The sequence below is a fragment of the Cololabis saira genome, chromosome 2 (assembly GCF_033807715.1).
Source record: "Cololabis saira isolate AMF1-May2022 chromosome 2, fColSai1.1, whole genome shotgun sequence".
NCBI classification, from domain to species: domain Eukaryota; kingdom Metazoa; phylum Chordata; class Actinopteri; order Beloniformes; family Belonidae; genus Cololabis; species Cololabis saira.
The window spans coordinates 13,873,492-13,890,798 of NC_084588.1; the positions used below are offsets into that span (position 1 = coordinate 13,873,492).

At 44.7% G+C, this 17,307-nt stretch overlaps 1 protein-coding gene across 1 annotated transcript in view; it reads right to left on the reverse strand.

Moving 5' to 3' along the window:
• Positions 1-17,307, reverse strand: part of iqgap1 (IQ motif containing GTPase activating protein 1) — a 59,843-nt gene that overhangs the window by 1,871 nt on the left and 40,665 nt on the right. Inside the window, exons 16-34 of the mRNA XM_061738539.1 lie at positions 13,511-13,601; positions 13,253-13,420; positions 9,324-9,466; positions 9,068-9,238; positions 8,901-8,984; positions 8,743-8,814; positions 8,332-8,401; positions 7,885-8,249; positions 7,625-7,788; positions 7,317-7,541; positions 6,356-6,496; positions 6,182-6,266; positions 4,317-4,549; positions 4,037-4,169; positions 3,848-3,950; positions 1,877-2,012; positions 1,687-1,774; positions 998-1,207; positions 728-894 (exon numbers count right to left, since the gene is read on the reverse strand). Of these exons, the coding sequence (XP_061594523.1) occupies positions 728-894; positions 998-1,207; positions 1,687-1,774; positions 1,877-2,012; positions 3,848-3,950; positions 4,037-4,169; positions 4,317-4,549; positions 6,182-6,266; positions 6,356-6,496; positions 7,317-7,541; positions 7,625-7,788; positions 7,885-8,249; positions 8,332-8,401; positions 8,743-8,814; positions 8,901-8,984; positions 9,068-9,238; positions 9,324-9,466; positions 13,253-13,420; positions 13,511-13,601 (2,849 nt within the window). The remainder of the gene's footprint in view (positions 1-727; positions 895-997; positions 1,208-1,686; positions 1,775-1,876; positions 2,013-3,847; positions 3,951-4,036; positions 4,170-4,316; positions 4,550-6,181; positions 6,267-6,355; positions 6,497-7,316; positions 7,542-7,624; positions 7,789-7,884; positions 8,250-8,331; positions 8,402-8,742; positions 8,815-8,900; positions 8,985-9,067; positions 9,239-9,323; positions 9,467-13,252; positions 13,421-13,510; positions 13,602-17,307) is intronic.

Below are 17,307 nucleotides of genomic sequence, written 5' to 3' on the forward strand. Positions count from 1 at the left end.
AAAAAAGGAGCATTAATCATATTTCTTTGATACATTTCTCTTTGGTTTACTCTCTATACATATGACTTTGTTTTTCTCCAATGTCACCAATGTATAAAATACGCACAAAAGGACATAAAAATATTTCTGAAAAATGTCTCTTTTAATATGAGACCAAATTTTTTCTCCTGTCGGAGTAAATTAAATGTTGAGTAATGATATTATAATAAGGAATTAAATAATTTCCTGTGTTTGTCACCAGTGTATAAAAAACACAAAAAATATTCAAGACATTCATAAATTATTCCTAACAATGTCTTATGAATGACTCATTCGCAAATATAATTTTTACAACTGCATAATTTTAAAGCAGACAAAGTTTTGCGCTCCCCCAGAGATCTCTGGCGCCCCCCAGGGGGGGCCTGGACCCCAGGTTGGGAGACACTGTTCTACGGATCACCTCAAGTAGAGATTCAGAGAGAACGCTGAAGGGACCGAATGCAGTTAGCTTAAATATTTCACAAGAGTGATTTTGTTCCCTGGATTTAACAGCTCAAACATGTCTCTTTGATCGTGGTACGGTTGGGTCTCTGTCTGCAGTCACTGACGGAGGCAAGTGAGCGGTTTGGTGTACAAACAGGACCAGATGGCTCCTCTTGGAAGGTAGATGAGGAGAATAAAAACCCATGACCGATGACTGTTTAAGGAGCAACACGTTAGAAATGTTTTAGCAGTTAGATCCACTCACTTGCCCTTGGTGGCCAGGTTGTCCATGCACGTCTTGATATACTGGTTGTAGGAATCAATCTGCACGTTGAAAAATTTGGTCTTTGAATTCAGGGCAGAGTTTGTCTGCTGGAGCCTCACCAGCTCGGCTTTCCTGCGCTGCCGATACCGTCGCTGATTTCTGATGTCCTGCAGGACACACAAACACACGGCGTTTAAAGCGAACACTTGAGGAGGCTGTTTGTTGGAATATCTTCCAGAGTTAACCTGCTTTTCTGTTTTCTTTCCCCACCTTGGCAATGTCGTTGATGAGGTCCTGGTAGCGGTTCTCCGGGTGAACCTTCCCCAGCTCCGCCAGCCTCTGCAGGTTGCTCCGGATCTTGTCCTTCTTGCCCTGCAGGGTCAGGCTGTCGTCCACCACGGGCTTGACCTGCTTCATCTTTTCTGGAGTCTTTGCGTCTCTGATGGCCCTCCTCTGCATCGCCCGCTGGTATTCTGCTTCCTGAACGCAGCACAGACAGCTTCAGGAAACTCTAAACACCAGTACATCAGCTGAGCCCACGTTTACATGTTTGTAAATGATTCAGCGCAGCCCAAATAACTTTTCCCAGCCAGTTTAAACATGTTATTGTGCTTCGTTTCATTTACATAAGTGTAGTCAGCACAAGTGATGGTGAAATACTGTGTGAAATCTTTAGCCGGGGTCCGTTTTGTTGGAAAGAGGATGTTGAGAAAGAGGTTCGGCTCCGGTACGGCTTGCACTTCGTCACTTAAAGCATGACGTTAGCATTTCACTTCAAACACTTTCACCCAAAAACAAAAGTTCCCTTTTTTGTGCCTGAAGGCAGTGCCGTACTTTTCCACTCAGACTAAATGAGCGGTGAGGACATGGCTAAACGCTGGGTAGCCTGCAGCATTTGTTTGCAGTAAACGGCTCCGATTATTGAGGTTTGAAGCACAAACACGGTGCGGATACCAAACCTGTTCTGTGCTGGCTGTGGAGTCCAGGATCTCAGTGAGGGTGTCTCCAGGCTGGAACCGGATCACGTCCACGATGAGTCTCTTTGTGCTGGATTGACACAAAGAAAAAACAGATCAAACGTGGGAACCAGAAGATGTTTCTGCCCACAGTGCTGTTTCTGTCAGCTGCCAGTCTGCGGTGCCAACTCACTTGAGCAGGAGCGTCTTGGCGTCCATCTCGGTATTGGCCTCACCGGGAACGTCGAACTTGTTGGTGAGCGTGAGAGAAACCTCGGTCTTCCCCATCAGCTCCTTGTTGGGGTCGTCGGCAGGAAGAGGATTTTCACCTGCGACGGACAGATCAACATTAACTGCCCTCATCTCATCGCATTCACAGGGAATTAAAACATCTGGCCTGGAGAGCGGGAGCGCTTTGTTCTCGTTATGTGGTTTAACTCGCCACGGGCAAAGTTACAGAGCGCTGCCTGTTTGGGGTCAGAGCAGTGTTAGCAGCGCAGCACGCCAGTGTTTTGAGTTGTGTTTGGGGCTTTTCTGCGGGCAAATTCCTTTCAAGGAGCAGTGTTTATAGGAAACTTTTTAAAAACACAACAAAGCTAGCCAGTTTTTGTGTGCATATAGAGTGTCAACCAATCAGACTTCTGCAGGTGGAAAAGCAGGGCCAGTCGGGGAGAAGTGGAATCATCGACTGTTGCACCCATCAACAGCAGAAAAAGGAAGAAAAACATCCATTATGCAACTATATTTGCTGGCATTGCCTCCCTCAAGCTAGAAATACCACAACACTACTTATCACAACTCGCTGCAACACTTTGGTTATACTTCACTAATCCCTGAAGGCAAATATAGCTTTTAACTGGACTCCTTTCTTTCCCAATACACATGCATGTCAAAGAAAGGGCTTTCAAGCGCCAATATTCACTATTCCAGTTTAACCCAGTATGTGCTAGCATCATAGGGTAGCATAGGATAAGTCAAACTAGCTAAAATAGGGTGGGTGTGCTCCAGGTGGCTTCTCGGGTCGGTTCCTCCCGTTAGGAACATGGCGCCATGCGGTACGAGGAAAAAGGTCTTCCAAAGCACTCTTCAGAAAACCTGCGTGTGATGTCACAGGTACTTTGTCCAGTTCTTCTTATACAGTCGGTGGTTCGCTCTGACCTTATGGAGTTGAACGATCACGCCACGTAAGACAGGGGATACTCCTGTGTCTCAGCTGGTGGCAGCAAATAAGAACAATGAAAAAAGAACCCCCGGGTCAAAACCGTCCTTTCTGTTCAGGGTAAGGCATTCTTAATAAGCAGCAGAGGTGTCAAGTAACAAAGTACAAATACTTAGTTACCTTACTTAAGTAGATATTTTGGTTATCTATACTCCACTGGAGTAATTATTTTTCAGACGACTTTTTACTTTTACTCCTTACATTTTCACACAATTATCTGTACTTTTTACTCCTTACATTTTAAAAACAGCCTCGTTACTCTATTTCATTTCGGCCTTTAAAAAAAACTATCCAGTTAAATTGCTCCATCCAGATAGGGTGAATTTGGTTGTGGTTGTTTCAGATGTTCTTGTCCAGTTTTGTTCTTACATCCGTTCCCTCAGATTCCTGCAACTAAACTTGGATGTACATTCCAATAAAGGTTAGGATAAATGATAACATGCCTCTGAAGTTTGACTTTTTGCACCATTACAATACTTATAGGCAACTAGTCATCATATCTTCTGCTCTCTGAAACACATGTTAATGCTCAATAGTACACATATATGGTTCTTTAATATATTTACATTATACTAAGATGCATTCATTTTCAATGGCTTTTGTCCTCAATGGCTTTTTTCCCCCTTACATTACTTTTACTTTTATACTTTAAGTAGTTTTGAAACCAGTACTTTCATACTTTTACTTGAGTAAAAAACTAGAAGTATAGATACTCTAGTATCTATACTTCTACCTGAGTAATGAATGTGAATACTTTTGACACCTCTGATAAGCAGAGCACTTTACTTGTGTTCTGCGTATCAAGAAGAAGCCAAATCGACACTAAACTAACAAATTCATCCATTCTCTACTCTACTACATTTCCTGGCCATTGTGGCCAAGCCCATGCTGCTGGTCTCGGTCTAACCGTTGCTCCGCTGCTCGCTCCGCCCCCTCTTCACTCACCAATCAGAGACTCCACCGTTGGAACCTCGCCCAGGTCCTCCAGCAGCTCGTGGATGGGGTCATTGTGCTCCGGAGCGATGGCATCCTGATGGTCCAGCAGCAGCTGACAGAACACAAGCACCCAGTCAGAGAAAAACCTCACAGACGCGTCGACGAATGAACAACTGATAAGAGCCCGAATAAACTCACAGTGTGAGTGTTGACGATCTCGCCGATGGAAATGTAGATGACAGGTTTTGAGACCGTGACCAGATCTGAGTACTGATCCACGTTGAACTTATCTTCAAGCGAAGGAACGTCACACGCTGCCAGGAAATAACGCCTGGGACAAAGGATGAAAATACAAAGTCAAAAGAGCTGAAAGAAACACAAAGAAACAACTGCTTCACACCACACCAGGTGACTGCACAGCTGGCGCCACCCAGGAGCGATTGACAAGGTCTGCTGCATATTAATGAAGAAGTCGGACCTGAACTTCTGGTACGAGTTGCTGAGATAGTCGTTGATGGGATTGAGGTGGGCGTTGTCTCCCAGGAACATCTTATTGGAGGCAGCGTGCTGCAGCATCTTGGCCACAGAGCCCAGGTTTCGTCGCTGCTCCGTGGTCAGCTGACCACCAGCGGACACCTCGATAATGTCGAAGGCATCCGGCGCCACAATGGCGGGGTTCATGTAGCGGTAATACAGAAGGTTCCCCACAATCTGGAAAACACAAACTTCCAATGACTCATTCATTTCAACTAAGGATCAGAACACGTGACATGTTTACTGCTTCCTGAGCTTTAATTTAACTTATCAGGGACATTGGCATTAAAAATGAATAGAAAGTAGTTTAATATTACATATGAAAGAAAAAAGTGTTAACCTAAGATCGTTCTGAGATCAGGTTTACTGTTTAAAAAAGAAAAGCGCCTGCTTCTTTACACCTTTATTTGTGTTTGGAGGAATCATTATAAAAAGAGTGAAAGGTTTAGGAGATGCTACTAGAAAATGCAGAAATGTGCAAAGGCAGAGCCTGAGCAGCTTGAAGAGCAGCGCTGGAGGCAACGGCATGCTCACCTGCACACCAGCAGAGGGAGGAGCGACACCTGTGACTCGGAAAGAGAGACCGGAGCTGGTCGGGAATGTTGACAGAGAAGAGCGGCAGCAGGGAAAGCAAAGCAAAACGGGAAGAACTGGAGAGGAGATGGGAGTTTAAAGTGTTAGTAGAGAAGCAGCAGTGAAGAGAAGCGATGCCTGGTCCACACCGGGGTTAAAGGGCAGTTCAGAGTTCACCACAGTGTCCTCGGTTACAATGCAATGTAAACTCTGTGTGTGTGTGTGTGTGTGTGTGTGTGTGTGTGTGTGTGTGTGTGTGTGTGTGTGTGTGTGTGTGTGTGTGTGTGTGTGGCCTCAATGAAAGTCTGGGACTGAAGTTATCAGCATGATCAATGTACCTCTGTGTTAAATGATCAACAGAAGGGTCGTGTGATAAAGAAGGTAAACTTTCTTTAATATCTAAAGTTTTACATGAAGGATATTTCAATTTTTTTTTTTAAATTTGGGTCATGAATACGTCTTAAAATGAAACATTGTATTTATTTAACCAAACCGATGTCTGAATGCAGGAAGAGTGTGTTGAAAAACTACTGGTAAGTACACTCCATCGATCAATAGCTTATTTGATCACTTCTACCAAAGATGACTTGAATTAAATGTTATCTGCATCTGACCCGCTCTTTTTAACAACATTAATCAGTTAAAGCCTTTCTACGTAGCAACACCTCCGAGCACATGGGAGGGGCAGAGTGACCGGGTGCACGTGTCGGTGCGCCTGCACAGCCATCTGCTCTGTGCATGTTTCACGCTGCAGCACATGTGATACTGGAGGTCTCCACATGGGGGCAGAATACAGCCTCCGACGCTCAACTGCTGCACCGGCTGACTCCAGCATTCAGGTGAACATTGCATTATAAATAGCAAGCATGCATAAGGCAACAAAGTGCACCTCTACTGGAACAGATGGGAATTACAAGACATCTGGATCCATCTTTGATCAGTAGCTCAGTATTATCAGGAGACGCCCCCTGGTGGACAGAAATGCTGCTGCTACACAGAGTGGCTTTAATCGAGGTTTGTATTTGAAGTGCTGTGGTTGGACCTTCAGACAAATCTGCATAAACGATCAGGTTGAGGTCTGGAATTTAACCCAATCACTGCAACATCTTGATTCTTTTCTTTCTCCTCGTACCTTTCCACATGGCCCGATTCTCTTTGATTTAGGAAAGTGAGATCATTAAAGAGATGATTAAAGATGGATTAATAAAAGGCCAAAAAAATGAAAGGCTATTGGACCTTGAGCAGCTCATCCTCTGTAGCATCTGGGAACTTCTCGTGGAGGGTGTCCTTCAGCACCTTCGAGATGAACCGCATTCCATATCTGATAAGAGAAAAGAAAGGTGATGCTGAGAGTAAAAGAAAAAAACGAAACAGATTTTTCACATATGACACTAGAAATGGGTGGCGTACGGAATTTTATCCACGTTGACGACTATTGCCGACAGGAATTTGTCGGTGATGTTCTTCATGTTCTTGATGGAGGCTTCCAGTCTGGTCCTCACCTCCTCGTGAGCCATAGCCTGCTCCGGCGTGACGTCGTAAGGCAGCTTACTGTTGACAAGACAACAGAAAAGGTGAGGAGAAGAGCAGAGAGGAAATATTAAATTACCATATATAATAAACTAAAGCAAAATGGGAAGAAGGGAAATGTTACTATTAGTAAGAACAATATCACTATGATATCTTAGTTAAGTCAAAAGCCTTTACGTGCTGTCTTAAGTATCATTAGAGGCAGTGAAGATGAATTTTCTTTGTTTGTCTGCATTATTGCAAAGGTCCTGCCAGCATCCACACAGTCTGACATAGAGAACTTCTGCACATCCTGGAGGGAAGAAGTGCTGAAGCTCAACATCCGGTCCATCATTGAGCTGTTGGGATTCGCTGGCATCTCCACTCTTACTTCAAACTAACTTTCCACAGTGAAACACGCCGGTGAATGCAGACAAACTTGGCTTAGACACACAGAGATGAGGGATTGTGGGTAAACTGGCAGATGCTGGAGACGGAGCTGCCAGGCAGGAGAGAAAGGAGACCGAGGAGATTTCTGGATGTGTGAAAGAGGGAAAGCCGCTCGCTGGTGTGACACAAGAAGACGTAGAAGATGGAGACAAAGACAGGACGAGAAGATGAACATGAAGAAGAAGAAGAGCGCTAGATCCATGTCTACTTCTTCCCTCCCTCAGTTTCTCTCCATAAGGCATCTTTATTAGTCCACTTTATCCCCTCTTTCCCCTCCCCTATATACAAATATAAATATTGTTTTCAACTTTTAAAGTGGAAAACGTAAGTTCAGCAGGTAAACGGACCCGCTGAGCCCGGCGGCTGGAAGCGTGTCGACATGTTGTGAGAGACAACCTCATGTGCTGCTCACCTGGCTTCTCCAGTCTGCGTCTCCATCTGGTTCACCCAACTTTTGTAGATGTCCACCGGGTCGGTCTTGATGTTTAGCGTTTTGTCTTCGATGATCTCCTTGACGACCGGTGCCAGGATCTGCCTCAGCGCGTTCTGACCCCGGGCTCCTCTGTGGAAACTCACCACCATCTTGATCACCGTTGGGTTTCCCGTGACGACCTCCCTCATCTGGTCCACCTTTGACCTGCGGACGGTTGTTACAGGAAACGCTCAGGCTTCATTTCAAACCGAGGCTGAGAGTTACCGGGTGGTCGTCGGGCCGCTCACTTGATCTCCTCCTGCAGGGCGGTTTTGAAGAGCTTCAGGAGCAGGTACTCCTCTCTCTGGTTTGAGGCGTAGTTGTAGAGGGTGAAGATCACACTGTCCATGAACTTTGTGGATTTATTCTGTGGCATCTGAAAGATCAGCTTGGCGAGATATGTGGGGTTGGTCTGAAAGGAAGCACAAGTATAATCATGTGGAGCTGCAGTTTAACGGTCTGAGGATGCACCGTCGAGCAGAACGGTCTGGAACGACATGCACGTTACCTGCAACAGGTAAAACAGGAACTGGTAGGCCTCCAGTTTAATCCTCTTCTCCTTGCTGAGAGCCTTCAGGCCTCCCCTCTGCTTGTTCATCATCATCATGTCGGACAGCTGGCCCTTGTTCTTCTTGGTCAGCTTCTTGCTGTGGGACACCACCTCCTGCAGCGTGATCTTGTTCTTCACCAGCAGGCCGATCTTGATGTCCATCAGGTTCAGGTCGTTCTCCAGCTGCTGGTTGGAGCGGATGTTGGTGACGACCTCCTCGCGGAGCCGCATCAGCTCCAGCTCCTCCTGGAAGTCCTGGTCGCTGTGGTCCAGCAGGTGGACGAACTTCCTCACCACCGCCATCGGTGGATCGTCGGCGCTGACTGGAAAGTTTGGAGAAATGTCACTGAAGTGAGACGACGACTACACTCAGATGCTGAACATTAACTGGTAGATCCTTCTTACTCAGCGTCTTGTAGTCGTCTCGTGCTTTGTTGGCTCTGATGAAGGCCTGAATCTTCACCACCTCGTTGATCTGTAGTATAAAACATTCATCACTCGGCTGATCAATAGTCCTCATTACAGCAGCACCAAAGGAATCCGCGTAATTCAAAGAGGAAATGGCTTCAGATTAGTCAAAGTGCTAAATGAGCCAGTTTCCTCCCGCAGGCTGCTCTAAGCTGGTGGTACCCGGGGAAATGTCTGTCTCTGTAGAATGATTTACAGCTTTCATTACCTGACAAGCTATTTGTTTACTTTTAATGCAAATCTTTGGTGACAGAACACATCCAATGCCCTGTCCTGGCTGAGTGAAACTGTCGTAAATTTGATTTGCAGCCAATTTACTTTGTCATGGTTGTAGGAAACAAGACTTACGTGATCTTGGAAGTACTTGAGGCGATCCTTGTACTTCTTACGAGCTTGATGCATGCGAACCATGGACTGAATCTGTGAAAAGCAAGGACATGGCTTTCAGTTCTCACTGTATGTTTTCACTTGATATGCAGATAATTCAAATTGCTTCATAAAGTTACCTTAACCGCCTCTTTAGTGTGGTCTTTGAGAAACTCCTTACGATCCTTGAACTTCCTCCTCTGTTTGCAGCCTTTCCAGTGAGCCTGAGAGGAGAAGTTCATGTCAGACTGATGTTTGTACTTGTGTGTGATCTCCAGGACGATGAGTGCAAACTCAGCTATCTCACCTGTATGCAGGTAACAGCGGGGTTCTGGGATTTCAGGAAGGTCATCCGCTTCTTCAGGCCGTTTCTCACCAGGTAACCGCGGCAACGAGCTTGGAGTTTGGTGATGAGAGTCTCATTGGCCAGCCACAGCTGCTCTCGGTTGTAGGCTGTGGTTACACCAGAAACCACCCCCTGGCAGGACAACCAAGGCAGATGGTTGATTTGTGATTTTAAAGATGGCACGAACTCTGAGCGAGGAACATGAGGCAGCTCCTACCTGGATGTCCTCCTTGTTCAGCTGGGCGTTGTTCTGCAGGAAGCCCTCTGGCTCCACCCACGTGCCCTCCTTGGTCTGCAGGTTGTAGTAGTAGTTGTGTCCTCCTTTGACCCAGTGCTTCACCCAGTCACTACCGTTATCTCCTGGACACAAGGATGACAGAACCGCCATGAAAACAAGTCACCAAACGGCTCAGAACCTTAGAGTCTGGAGGATTATGTTCCCCGTGACAGTTCATTAGATTATATTTTATCTGTCCTCCAAAAAAGGAAAATATGTTGTTTAGTTGTGTAAATTGAATAAAGTTACATTATTAAAAAAAATTTAAAAAAATTAAAAGCTGTTGGATTGCTGAATGTGCAGAAAGAGAAGTCTCATCAGGAACTAAAGATGATCGTAAAGAGGGTTTGGAACTTCTTCTGGATCGACAGATGCTGCAGGTGAACCCCTGACAGACATCATAGACAGAAACTCAAGGACTTCAATGATGCTCCTCAGCCGTAACGTACCCCGAGTTGCACGGTTTGTTACTAAGCAACACTGTACTCCCTCCCCCTTTACACCGTTCTGTCCTAAACTCAATAAAATATTAAAATGTGATCCTAAATCTATATACAAAGTGCTGGAGTTGGAAATGTGTTCCTGTAACTGTGGTTCAGTGTAAAGACAATAATTCTGCATTCCCGACGATCCTGCCGTGCCGTTGTCAGCGCTCCGAGCTCATCAGTTTATGTCACCAATGTTTATCACGTTCCCCATGACGATCGAAGGCAGAAATGGACTAAAATTCTCCTCGTTAACATCCACAACTTTCCCTCTCCAGTTTGTCTGGATTGGGAATCTTATTCCAAAGTAGGGCTGTTCGATTTTGCCCAAAAATAAAATCTCGATTTTTTTCTCTCAAAATCCGATTTTCGATTACGATTATTTTGTGAATTGACAAAAGGCAAAGAAATGATTTCAAATATGCTGTTTTTTTATTGAACATTTGCCCCATTGGGCTTTAAGTGCAAACTTTGCTCTTATTAAACCAAAAATGAATGAATAAAGTGCAAAACTCTGTAAAATAAGTTGAAAAAAAGTTTTAAAAAATATAATAAAATAGGCAGCACGGTGGCTTAGTGGTTAGCACTGTTGCCTCACAGCAAGAAGGTTCCCGGTTCGACTCCCAGGCCCGGCAGGGGCCTTTCTGTGTGGAGTTTGCATGTTCTCCCCGTGCTTGCGTGGGTTTTCTCCGGGTACTCCGGCTTCCTCCCACAGTCCAAAAACATGCACGCTAGGTTAATTGATGATTCTAAAATTGCCCGTAGGTGTGAGTGTGAGTGTGATTGTGAGCATGGTTTGTGTGTTTCTACTGTATGTGGCCCTGTGATGGACTGGTGACCTGTCCAGGGTGTAACCCCTGCCTCTCACCTAAAATGAGCTGGGATAGACTCCAGCAGACCCCCGTTACCCCGCAAGGGATAAAGCGGGTAAGATAATGAATGAATGAATGAATGAATGAATGAATGAATGAATGAATAAAATATAAAGTTTTATCTCTGAAAAAAAAAAATCAGCAAATCAGCACTTGCAAACATACAGTAAGTTATATTTCCAATTAAATAAAACAAGACATTTTCTAATTAAACTAAACTGGGTCTTTGCATGCTAAATAATAATGCAACCCATGAAGGAGGTAGAGGTGTGTAATGTCAGTCATTACATTTGCTATTCACATTTGCAAGTTTTTTGCAAGGAACACGAGCCGGTCTACCGCATCTGGCTTGAGGGATGCCCGGTGGCATGTTACAACGCCCCCTCCTACACTAAAGAGCCTCTCCCATGGGGCACTTGTCGCAGGTATTGAGAGGTATTTCCATCAATCATTAATATGGTATCAATCATTAATATGTGTGCAGACAAGGTTAAAAAAAATTTAAAAAAAATAAAAAAAAAGTGAAAAATCGATTTTACGATTTTCACGTTTTAACATCGTTCTAATTACATAATCGCGATTACGATTTAAAATCGATTAATCGAACAGCCCTATTCCAAAGATTAGATGATCTTTGAAACAGTCCCTTTAGTCATGATTTCTTAGTGTGATAGATGTTAAAATCACCGTACAAATCACCAAAACAGCACAGCTTTGAAACCAAAATGAAAAAAAAAAAAAGAAGAAAAATCTGATACTGATCATGTGAACAGTTTCAACATCAGACTGCAGCAAAGCATCTCGTTAAAAGAGAAAAAAAAGGCATAAAATGAACACAGAAGGTGATTTAGGACACCACTTTTATAACATTTGTTAAAGAGAATCCTTAAACCTCCACAAAAGCTGGCACCAGCTCTGGTGCTAATGTTTGAGTGTTTGGTGTAATTAGAGTCAACAGTGACTGCTATTCTCTGCCGCCGGGAGCGCTTTTATGACCTAATTTGTTGATAAATTCATGTGGTTACAGCTAACAGATGCCTCATCCACCTGTGACAGCGCGCTCACCCCCGACAGCGTGTCTGCAGCGCTGCAACGGCGCCATCGCAACCACGTTGCACCAAGAGTCGGTGAATCTGCTGGATATGTTTCCCCCAGTTGCTTCGCTATATTAAAGATTGTTTGTTGTTGCTTTATATTGTTTCCTGTGCTTCAAGTTGTGCGATGTTAAGCACTTTGTAATAGTAAATATAAACTGCCTGTCCAAGAGATCCTCCTCTTGAATAATTGCTGCAGGGATGATGATGTTTCATGATTATGTTTTTGGCAGCAAGTTCTTGAAATCGAACTGATGCAGTGAGGGGTTTCTCATTTCTTAAACAACCCGGTCTGAAGACGCATCCTGTGGTCACCTTGATCTGTTTCAGATGGGTCAAATTATTGGCATCAAGGAGATGCTGAAACTACTAAAGTTGGGTTAAGACCTGTCCAACGTGTTATTAAAGACTGGAAGGATAGTGGGGAACCATCATCTTCCAGGAAGAAATGTGGTTGGAAAAACCCTGTGAGTGATCGTAACCGGCGATCACTTAAACGTCTGGTGAAATCAGATCAGATCTGAGTTAGAACATTTCTACCAGAATAATATGAGAGGGACTCCAGGGACGGGGACTAAACTCCAGCGAGAAAACCAATCCTCAGTGAGGATAATAGAAAGAAAAGGCCTTCATGTGCTAGAGAGCATGAAGATTGGACTCTGGAGCGGTCTGTGGGATGTGCTGGTAGACTTGATTCTCCCATCATCAGTCCAAGACCTTAGTGAAAAATAAATGCTACTCTGGACAGAAAATAAATGTTGTGGCATTGCTTTTTTTTTTTTTGGACAGTCAGTGTAGTTTCATTATTGTTGTAATTGATGTGAAACAATTAATCACTACTCGTCATTGGTTCTGGTCGGCTTCTGTGCCTGCAGGGCAACAACCAAATCGCGTTAGTCTGGAAAAACAAAAAGCCAAGCGGCTTGTTAGACGAGCTGAGACATAATGTTGAAAAAGGAGCCGACTTTCCAAACGTGACGGGAGAGAAGGTGATCAAATAATAGAATCAATGAATTACCCATCAAGCTGTGACTCTTCTTAACGCTAAGCTGATAAGTGGAAGCTAATTTTCACAGTGTGGTCCAGGGAAAAGTGCTGGCTGGGAATGAGTTTTTGTGTTTTGCATCAGCTTAACCGTTAGGTGTGGACAAAGACACGCCTGTTTACTCTTTAACTGCTGCAGCTCATCGTGTTTGTTTTAGAAGAGGATCATTTACATTTCAGCTCAAGTCACTCTTGTTCAAGAAGTATCGACTCCCGGCCCTGAACGATGAGCCTCCGTGTAATGTTGCTGCTCAGGCGTAACAAGTGGATCTTAATGCAGTAAATGTTTATTTTAAAAGATACAAATGTGCTACAACATTTGTTTAATATGCAGCTTGTAAAGAGTATAACATTATCCGTGAAGGTTCTCTTACCTTCTGTCTTCTTCTGGTCTTTAATCTTGGCCAGGTCGTCCTGGTAGGTCTGTGCACACTCGGAGGTGACGCCGTACAGACCGGTTCCGGGATTACGGAGAGCAGCCAGAGTCTGAGCCGCGTCTCCGGTGTCCACCGCCTCGTTGATGGTCTGGATGGACTGTGAGACTGCAGGTACGAGCACAAACCTCCCTCAGCGTTCCCCGCAAAACACAGAAATGTAGCCAAGCAGAATTCTGCAAATACGTGTTTTCTTACACTGCAAAGCCTCCTTTGTGTCCTGGTTGGCCTTGATGACGGCGTCCTGGATCTCATCGAGCCACAGCACAGCAGACGGGTCCTGCGTCTCCTGCGTGGACACGAGAAAATACTGTCATACAGAGCAAATATGCAGAAACTAGGAGCACAGACATAGATGATAAAAATAACTAATTATAGGTAAATTGTCATAGAGTACTTAAACTCTAAAAACTAAAAAATGCTTCTACTCATGATTTTTTTTGGAAACTTAAATTAATTAATAATCAATATTAATATTGATCTTGTTTTATTTGTTGGTTTTACAGACACCTGTGTTATTCCTTTAATCTTTTGTGAGAAGAAGCTCTTTCACAATAAAATATCAGTCCAACAGCAGACAGAAAAACACACATTACAGACATTTTACTTTGGCATGTTGTCTGCTGACGACGTGATGAAGTCTCAACTACAACCAGTTCATGTAGGAAGAATTAGGTACAGCGTGTACTAGCACGAAAAAAAAAAATCAACAAGAACAGGTCACTAGCAGAAATGTGAAGTATTCTCAGTCCCCTGACTTTAAGACTTCACCACAAACCACATGTGAGAAAGTCAGGCCACCCTCATCACCACTCCCCCGCCAGTTCATCTCAGGTTTCATATCAAGTAAAGACGACGTTAGATGAACACCACATGACATATTACGGCATCACAGCTGCGAGGGAAGTCAAGGACACTCGGATCCTGTGGTTTCTAGGACCAACTTCAGCAGAAACACCACCCACTGATCCACCTATCCATCTTCGATAGCCATTTAATCCTCAACTCAACTCTTCTAATTTTGCTCCACTTTTTTTAACAGGGTTGCTGACGTTTATTGAGATTCCCACCGCAGCATTTCAGTGATGTGGAGGTCTGGACTCTGACTGGTCCCGTCACACAGCGGTCCTGCTGTGGATCTACTGGTCATTTCTACCCAGCTTTGGCTGATGGACAGATGTCCTCACATATAAACCAAAAATATTCTAGAAAGAAACTTAGTCTTAGAGACTCTAACAAAATTTGTCTTAGAGACCAACAAGACTCCTAAACGTTTGCTTTTATTATCCTGATGATCAACTATTTCACTTCGGCTTTATTTATTTAGTGCAAAAATCCTGACAAACGTAATCTCAGGGTACTTCAACTAATTCCAGTTTCGTCCAGTTAACAGAACGATTACTTATAATTGCCTATCTAAGGAAACCAACCAAACGTTTCTTGAATAAAAGCACTAGGTGACGGTGGAAAGGAAAAACTCCCCTTTAATAGGAGGAAACCTCTGACAGAACCCGACTCAGGAGAGCGGTCTTCTGCCTCGGCCAAGCAGGGACACTGAGGGTTTACGTGAGGCCAACGCATTTCTACCCCTATGAGCATTTATGTAAGAGGTAGCAGTGGAACAGGGGCCCAATTCTCATTTGGATGAAGGGGAGGGGCTAAACGAAGGGCTACACCCTCCAAACATTCAGATTCTTAATCTAAACTAAACTTTTAATCACACAGCAGAGATCTCAATCCCCCTGCGTACAATATTAGCCAGAGAGGATAAAAACAATAGTCTAAAAGGCTAACATCCCATTATCATGAACAGTTTATAACACCACACAATACCAATCAAACTACACAATCAACACACACAGGTGCAAACATCCACTACACCGCAAATGTATTCATCCAAGCCAAACGTAATATGTCAATTATACTCAGTATAAACTGATCCAGCAATATTCCCAGGCATCAAGGACTCTTGGTGACTTAAGATCGGAGCTTTTGTTGAATTATTATGATGGAAAATCAAGTTTCAGGGGTGTCCAGTTTGTTAGGGAGATATTTTTGTCTGGTGAAAGGGGGAGAAATGAGATTGGCCACAACCCTAACCCCCACACTGCTTCTGCTTCTTAGTTGTTATTTATTAAACTAAAACTAAGTAATGTGTGTTAGTCTGAGATTTTTTTACCTAACCCTAATAACTGGGAAGAACCAGATGATTTTTATTACACCCTGATCTGTGAACATTAGAAGTGACTCAACTGTAGCCGTTTTAAACCGTCATGGTGGTGTAGTGGGGTAAAGCTGCCACCAGATGGCGCCCTCTGCCTTTGTGAAAAAGAGAGAGTGCAGCTGCTGGCTGCTACTTGTTGCATCTGGGTTTTTTAGAGCCACTCATAACCTCGCCCCTCAGGCGTCCCACCCCTTCATGTCGTCAGCGGAGATGAAAGGGTGTGTGTGCAGGTAAAGGTTACACAAAAAGCTTAGTAACTGCGTAGTAAGACAGGCTGGCAGCCAACATCTGCATCAGCACGAGCAGAGAGCCAAACAAGCTCGCCTGTTGTAGTAAACAGAGTCCCACCTGGAAAGCGTGATTAGTGCCTGTGCCCTCGTACGGCTGTAATTGCTGTTTGTGGTGGATGAGTCAGCGGTTAGGAGGTGCCTGGCAGGGTGTGGTGCCCAGTGGGCCGGGGACCGGAGGACTGGAGATGTCCTTCAAATGTTACCATCACATCATGGACATGGAGGAAGCGAACGCTGACACGGCTGAATGCTTGAGTGACATGTACAATTTAACCACTTTCATTATCTGCACCTCCCTTTCCTTTCTAAGAAACGATGAGATCACTCGAGTCTTCAAGAAGCATCAGTAAATGAAGAAAGGAGACGTACGGAACAGAGTACTGCCGCAGAAATGTATCAAAGTAATGCTCATCCAGAGAGGCACAGTAGACAATATTCAGCTTCTTAGTCACAGCGTCTGGGCAGGACTTCCTGATGTTTATCTAGGCCCAGAGGCACGGCACCTCCGACTCCGATCCACTTTCTGCCCCGCTCTCTCTGACTAACGGCTCTAATACTGCAGCGTTAATGAGCCGACACCACGGAGCCCGTCGCAAACACAAACGCAAGCATTCTTGTTCCTTTTCCTCAGCTCTCCACGACCTGGGATGAACCGCCGTGTGCTGTCCAAACAGCCCGACGGCAGGATCGTCCTCCACGGAGACGTGGAAAAGCCTCGTGACTTTCAGGTCCCGGCTGGGGGGGAAAGCCTCGTCTGCACCATGGACCCTTTGAAACCGGGCAGGAAGCCTGCTTTAATCATTTCCTCCGTGTCCCACACATCACCTCAATCAGCCGCATTCACCAGCCGACAGCCAGGGGACGGTGTGTGTGCCCAGGAGTTTTAAAGACAGAAAGCTTTCTGCCCTTTTATGGAAGCAGAACCACCGGGGCCCCGCTTGTTATTTCCTATGCCTGAGAAATCAGCAGGAAAATAGCCGTCTGTTTTTCCTAGCCTATTTTTTTCTTTTTCGGGTAGCCGCTCTGAGAGCAAGTTTAGATGTTAACTGATGGTGTTGACTTTTATAACACAGAGGGGGAAGTGCGCATGTGTTTTGGAGCGTAAACCGGATGAGACATTTGGTTAAATGCCTTTACATGGGATACAAAGACAAAAGTGAATTCCCTGAGATACATTATTGAGGGATTAGGGAAAGTGTTGCTCTGACACGGTAAAAACATTAGTAGCAATTTCCCCATAACTTGTCGTTTGAGAAGACAATGGCTCAAACACGGCCTCTGCATGTGACATCAAATGCAAATGTGCTGCACATATACACATGGAAGGGAACCACAGTCATCTGCTCGTGATAACACAGGCAAATGAGTCAGAGAGAGCGAGATGAGGCGCTCTCGAGAAAGACGGTGCTCCATGTGCAGCGTATGTCCGGATCCGCGTCCACGGACAACACAGACGGGATGTCAGGCATCAGAGAGCACAG